Source organism: Clavelina lepadiformis, chromosome 3 (assembly GCF_947623445.1).
Source record: "Clavelina lepadiformis chromosome 3, kaClaLepa1.1, whole genome shotgun sequence".
NCBI lineage: Eukaryota > Metazoa > Chordata > Ascidiacea > Aplousobranchia > Clavelinidae > Clavelina > Clavelina lepadiformis.
In genome coordinates this window covers 4,532,172-4,538,801 of record NC_135242.1, presented here as the reverse complement: position 1 = coordinate 4,538,801, position 6,630 = coordinate 4,532,172, and the positions used below count along the sequence as shown (strand labels likewise).

The window sequence follows — 6,630 nt, the reverse complement described above, 5'->3', positions numbered from 1 at the left end:
GTGTATTTCGAAAGTCAGTTTGGCGTACATTACAAGAGGTCTATGCCATAGATGAGCAATGCCAACTGCAATCTCCGAAAAATGGAGACACTGTGTTTCTTTACATCTCACAGTTAAAACATGAGAAAAATGAAAGAGCAAAGTGAATTTACAGTTGCCATGGTTTCAAGGCAGATGTCTGCTCTGTGCCACGCCATCGTCAAACTGAACTTGTGCTGCTTGACTGTAGGTCAACTGAAGATCTTCAATGTAATGTAACACAAGCGGAATACACCCCGGTGTATTAACATGAAGACTAGGCTATACTACTAGCCTAGTCTTCTAATTCACTAATTGAGAAACTTACATTTTGTTTTACAGGATAGCCGTTAGAAATCTTGTTTCACTTGAAGTAGTTTCTTTAGAAAAACTTATAACTTACCTTCCTGAAAATGGCTGATCACATGGACACAAAATATTTGCCTGAACTCATGGCCGAAAAAGACAGCATTGACCCATCATTTATACATGCAGTGCGCCTGATTTCTAAAGGTCAGAAACTATTTTGTGATGTTTAACATATCTTAGGTATATTTTTTAGTACTCTAGGAGTGAATCGTTGATTAAGTTGATAGTAAGACTAAAATATAATCTTTCTCTGTCGTCCCAACTTGGCAATCTTGAGACCACAACCTACTTGTAAAAGATAAACATTCGGAAATTGCATCACATTTTTTCAAATGAAAAATGGCTTAAGAGAGACCATGGTTTTTCAGATGTTGTCATGTTACTAGTAACTGCTAAGATTTTATTTAAACTTTGTAGCAAACTAACAATAGTGCTATACACATTTTTTAAAGGAACCATTAAGAAGAAATTGTAGAGGTCTCTGATTTAAAAAGTTTAAGATGCTTTAAAACTTCTCACTTGTAGCTTGAACATTTCGCTTTCTGTTACATAGGTTTAAATGCAATATGCATAAAATTATATTGTTTTGTTGAAAATTTCGCATTTTGCTTCATTTTTGACATTTTCTTCAAACTGGAAATGGCTAGTGTTTGGCCCTTTTTATATCATTAAATCTTGTGTTTATTGCCACTTGTGACTTTACGGACTTTGTGCTGTGCGGTGTGCACAATTATGCATATTTCTTGAGTTGTATATTCACAATTATACATATTTCTGGAGCCAGTTCATGCCATGGTTCAGTTGAGTTAGCCCCAGTTATTTAACCATTTTCAAATAATAAAATAACAATTATTTGTCCCTTGTAGTCTGGAGATGACGATAGGAGTCAGTCACTGTTTAATTGTCAAAAAGTTCAGGTTGTCTCCCGAACTATGTCATGTTCTTGTGCATGCTTCAGTATTGACAGTAAGATATTACGATGCAGTATTATAATTTTGGTATACTTGAACTTCTTGGAACTTTCGAACTTTTAAACTTTGAAGTATTTTTTGTAAGTTTTTGCTATTTCCTTTCTATAGAAATAGACAACATCAAAAACCCAGCCCCCAAAGATGATGAGAAGTCAAAAGAGGAAAATATTGAATTTGCTGATGTCTTTGATCCAAAGCCACCCAAGCTAACAGTCAACATAAAAATACCAACTGAAGAATTCCCACAGGTTAACTTTGTCGGACGTTTAATTGGTCCTGGTGGTGCCACGTTGAAAGGTATTCAGGAGGTGACGAGTACTAAAATCTCTATTTTGGGAAAAGGTTCAGTTAGAGACAGGAAAAAAGTAAGTTTGCCTGGGAAACTTTTGTTGTGTACAAAATAAAGTATAATCTAAACAGTATAATGTCAAACTAAACATAGGGAATAGCGATTGTCACTGAGAATGAGCACTGGATCTTTCTACTCTGATCTATGGTGCTAGTGTATGTAGAAAGCTAAACTTTCTGTTGTTAGACTGACGAAAATGACAAGAAATACAGTCACTTGAAGCTTCCCCTTCATGTCAAAATCACCGCTTTTGGAGCCCTGGGTCAGGTAAAATGAAACAAAGTATTTGTAAGCATACCTGTCATTGGGAGGAGGTTGTTTTGATATTCTATGCTACTACATGTTCTAAACATGAAGTTGTCATCTTTTCCTTGATATCAGTCACTGACTGTGCTAATAACCATTCAGGCACACATCAACCTTGGTCGTGGCATCGCTGAAATTACAAAACTACTCCAAGTTGACGATGAAGAGTTTGTTGATCCGACCGGAGCACAGATGATGGGGAGGATGGGTCAGAGAGGAGGTGGAAAAGTTGGTGGAGGAGGAATGATGCGGTAGTTTGCAATGTTGTCGTGTTTAGAAAACATGACTCAAAACTTCTTCATCAAACTTGAATCTTTACTGAATTTTCAGCGGAAGAGGCAGAGGTGGAACTGGAGGCAGGGGTGGACCTATGGGAGCAAGAGGGGGAAGTGGAGTGCGTGGATCCATGCGAGGTGGTCTGGTACTTCTAAATAATTCTAAAATGAATCTCGTCTTTAGTTGTTACCGCCTTTTTTCTAGGCGGCGCAGGACATCGTGGAGCACAACGTGGTGGTCGTGGTCAATTTGGCAAAGCACAGATAACGCAGATACCACAGCAGGTCGTTGACCCTTATGCTGGCCAAGCCAGTGAATATGTAAGATGCGATTTTTTGGACTTGTGTGTTTAAACTTGTAGTAATTGGTAGCAGATCAGTAATTTGTTGTATCGGCAACGTTTTTAAGTAATTGGCTGATGGCTACTGTTTTTATCGATTGATTGTGTTTAACATTAATCGGCCCTTAATAAAATTGTCATAGCATATAAATTCTCATTACAAAATGCACTAAGACTTGGTATGCTGCAATATCACATCGCAGTTTTGTGATATAAAATATACTCTTCTTGGCTCTTGTGGATGGTTTGCAATATAAATGCTCTCAACCAATGTCTTATGCTATTTAAAATACTTGAAAAAATACTTTCCTGTCCAACCCAAGGTTTAAATACTGGTATTATTGTGTATTTGCTAGAATTGCAAAGCAATATTGGTACGGTAACCGGCCAGTTTATTAGTGCATTCTGATGTGTGTATGACTAATTTAAGAGCTTGGTTTGAAATTAACATATGTGTGAAAAATTGGTTTTAGAGGGTGTTTGCTTGGAAATTTATATGCCAAAAAGCTACTGCATCGCATAGTGACAAACTTACTGAGTTAAGTGTTGATCTTCGCTTTCGTGATTTCAAAGGGCTACGAATATGCTGGTAACGAATACGAGTATGATGCATACGCAGACTATGACATGTCTTATGATCCAATGTACGCCGGAGAAGAATACGCTGAAGCTTATGCTACTGAGGGGTAAGCTACAAAAATTTACTTGTTTTGTAAAGTTTTTGAACGTTAACGTTTAACGAACGAAATTACTTTTTAAACTATTGTAAGCCGCGATGTAGTCAGGTTAATGCGACTGTTGTCTGCTAATATATTAGCAAGCAAATCATCATAGTTTGTAATTAGATCTTATGGCGCTGATGCTTCATATGGTCAAGATTTTGCATATGAGGAATCTTATGGTAAGTTTTTTTTTATAAATAGGTGTTTTTTTACATCCATCGTGAAGGCGGTGTGAAAATATTGTATGCTACCCAAGTTTTTTCAAATGTTACTTTTAACTAAAATTAAATCATGTATCTCTGTGCTTCAAATTGCAAATGATCTTTTTAACTGTTAAGTATTTTTAATGGAAAATGAGTGAACTAAACATTAATGTACAGATTTTTTGAACAATTAATAACAATAATACATCCTAGATGCATATGGAGGAAATGCTGCTGTGGAAACAGGTGCCAGCTATATGGCACAGAAGCCACACAGGGGGAAGATGCGTGGCGGCGGCCCAAGAAGAGGTGCTACAAAGCCATACTGACTCCGCTGAAAATTGCCAGGCAAGGCATAGTCTCCTGTGCTTGAGAAAACAGGAGTCTTCAAGTTTAAAAACTCTTCGAACTATAACACCTGACAAATTTAAAGTTGCAATCAATTCTAAGGCCATTTACCGTAAATGTATTTTAAATTGACTGCAACCAGTGGAACTATTTGCTTCAGCTTTGTTTCTGAGAAGATGAGTTAGCCAAAAACTATAAAAAACTTTTTACAATCATGTGTTTAAACCACACTGCCTTATCAAGCATAATGCTTGTATATAAATCACCGGGTAAATTTTACAAACCCACAATTAAAGCAAGTGCTTAGAAACGTTTTTACTATATAAATTTTCAACAATTTGATTAACAGTAACATGCTAAGACCAACTACATTTATCTTCAACAGTAACAGATTCCGACTCTGGTTGATTTTTATTCATAACTGAACAATCGTAAAAACTGCTGTAGCTCGTTTGGCGTACCTTGTAAATGAACTTTTTAAATACAAAAGTATTGAATGGCAATCTGTGTTAAACATTATTTTTTCCCAGTAGAAATATGGTGTAACAATCTACCAAGCATAAGTAACAAGTGCATTTACTGTGAAGGCATCGAAACATGTACCTTAACCAGTAACTAGATGTCACCATTGTCCAGTTCTAACTCTCATTATAACGCAATAACTGCCTGTTGAAAATCAATAACTTACCGGTGGGGCTGGTAGTTAAAACCACTCGGAGCTATCGATGAGTACCCAAACTGCAAAGGTATTTTAAAGAAGAGAAAGGTAACGTAACAACTTATCAAGCCTTTGTAACTGTAGTAAAATTCATAATACTGCAAACATTCAGTGCTAACATTGTAAATATGAAACTCAACAATCAATTCAACTTTCAGATAACTGTTTTATTCTGTAATTGCCAATTTTAACAGTAAAATGACAGTTAATTTAACCAACTCAAAAATGGTCTACTTTTTAGATATGACATGCTTAGTTTAATGATACTCCGTCTTTGTAGTACAGTTTGCTGTGAACAATTATGCTTATTAAGTATTAAAATGTAATGTTATGATTATTCATCCTTCCACATTGGCATATTTGTGCACTAACTGTTCTTTTAATATAGGCTTGGAAACGCTACTTTGCTGTGATCATTGGTGTGAGAAGAATTTGTTGTTTCGGAATATGCAGTGTAAAGGTCTGTTGCTATGTAAAATTATATTGAACTTAGTTATTTCACTATTACAACAAAATGTCTTTTGTATTCATTTTCTACTGTTTTTGCTACTGTAGCATGAATATATCTGGTAAAAATAAATGAAAATGGTGCACCATTCCAATGAATATTAACTGTCAGTGAAATTTCAAAAATATTTTCTTTCTCACTTTGTTGCGTATTATATCCATTTACGCTGTTTGCGGGGGTATTATTTCTATGATTTCTCGAAATTTGAGGCCTGGTTGTTTGACAGTTCAGTTTGAGGAATACTCAGTCACGACGGGGACAGGTCAGTGATGCATTTGTGCCACCTAGTATTGTTGTCTTTTCCCACTTAGCATAGTGAGCATAACTTTTTTTGCAAGTCTTTCTGGAGGTATTTTGTTGATTTGCCCATAACTTGTACTTGGGACTAGGCCTGGAATTTAGAATTTCAAATCTCCTTTGGTTGTTAGCTGGTGGTTGCCTGACATACCGTGTTTCTCCGAAAATAAGACCTAGCCTGAATTTCGAGAATGATTTTAATATAAGCCCTACCTTTAAAATAAGACCTGGTCAATAGCGCGAAAGTGCAATGACCTGAAGTTACGTGAATAAACATAATTGTCAACTTTGTTTTTAGTAAATGAAAATAAAAGACATCCCCTAAAATAAGCCCCAGTGTCATATTTTTAAGCAAAAAATAATATAAGCCCTGTCTTATTTTCGGAGAAACACGGTAGTTGATGATTGTTTATTCTGTAGAATTGGGAAAAAATTGTCGAATTAGTGAAGTATGTCATATTAGACTCTAAAACTTTTCTTGGAAATAAAATATTTAAGCATTAAAATTAATTATTAACAGTACAACACATTCCCATGAGTCAATGGGTTGCTGATAATTTTGACCCAAATTCTCTCCTACATGTACGTTTTCATCTAAAAGCTGAATAAAATTTTCCAGCTCTACTTGGGACCTGTTAATTTTGAGAAATATTGAGAGAAATATCGATTATGGCGCAACGTATTTCATTTAGCAACATTAAACTTGGACCTGTTTTAAAATCTTACTTCTAAAACCCGTGCTCATGAGTGCACTCTCTTGTTTATCTGATTAATGCTTTTAATTTTGTATTTCTACTCTTCATCACTTGTCAGTCGCACTTCCACCAGCTTAAACTTGTGCTCCAGCTTGAGTGTCTATTTGCCTGTTTATTGGAGAGGCAGAGTACCTCATTTTCACTTATTTTCGTCCCTTGGTCATCGCAAACAGTTGCAAAATGATTGGTTGCATGTTGGTGATGAGGTTAGTATCATCCCAAAAACAAGTCCATCTGTCCATCTGGCTCACATAAACTCTGAGCAGAATATGTGGCAGCGCACACCTCTGGGAGAGGCCAGTTGCGTCTACTTCGGAACAGTGTTGATTTAACAGCATAGAAATGAACATTCACTTTTGGGCAGTTGTACAATAATTTACAGACTTCTAGTAACCATCAAAACTGTATCATAGCAGTTATTGGTTCACGCTTATTCAAAGTCAACAAACC

At 36.0% G+C, this 6,630-nt stretch overlaps 1 protein-coding gene across 4 annotated transcripts; it reads left to right on the top strand.

The window, feature by feature from the left end:
• The first annotated feature begins 364 nt into the window (after positions 1–364).
• Positions 365–4,405, top strand: LOC143448413 (uncharacterized). Of its 4 annotated transcripts, none has more exons than XM_076948147.1 (9): positions 365–531; positions 1,467–1,723; positions 1,894–1,974; positions 2,116–2,264; positions 2,344–2,426; positions 2,503–2,609; positions 3,203–3,315; positions 3,475–3,530; positions 3,768–4,405. In XM_076948147.1, the coding sequence occupies exons 1-9, from the start codon at positions 432–434 to the stop codon at positions 3,881–3,883; spliced, it is 1,062 nt and encodes a 353-aa protein (XP_076804262.1). In that variant the 5' UTR covers positions 365–431; the 3' UTR covers positions 3,884–4,405. The 4 variants fall into 4 exon arrangements, with proteins under 4 accessions (XP_076804262.1, XP_076804260.1, XP_076804261.1 ...); XM_076948145.1 differs by having other exon boundaries at positions 2,494–2,609; XM_076948146.1 differs by having other exon boundaries at positions 2,344–2,429.
• Positions 4,406–6,630: the final 2,225 nt, after the last annotated feature.

Excerpts from the sequence above, each read along its gene's own strand:
- LOC143448413 (XM_076948144.1), top strand. The coding sequence starts at position 432 with ATGGCTGATCACATGGACACAAAATATTTGCCTGAACTCATGGCCGAA. Across the intron at positions 1,724-1,893 it reads CAGTTAGAGACAGGAAAAAA|ACTGACGAAAATGACAAGAA; the intron begins GTAAGTTTGCCT and ends TTCTGTTGTTAG. Across the intron at positions 3,316-3,474 it reads GAAGCTTATGCTACTGAGGG|ATCTTATGGCGCTGATGCTT; the intron begins GTAAGCTACAAA and ends GTTTGTAATTAG.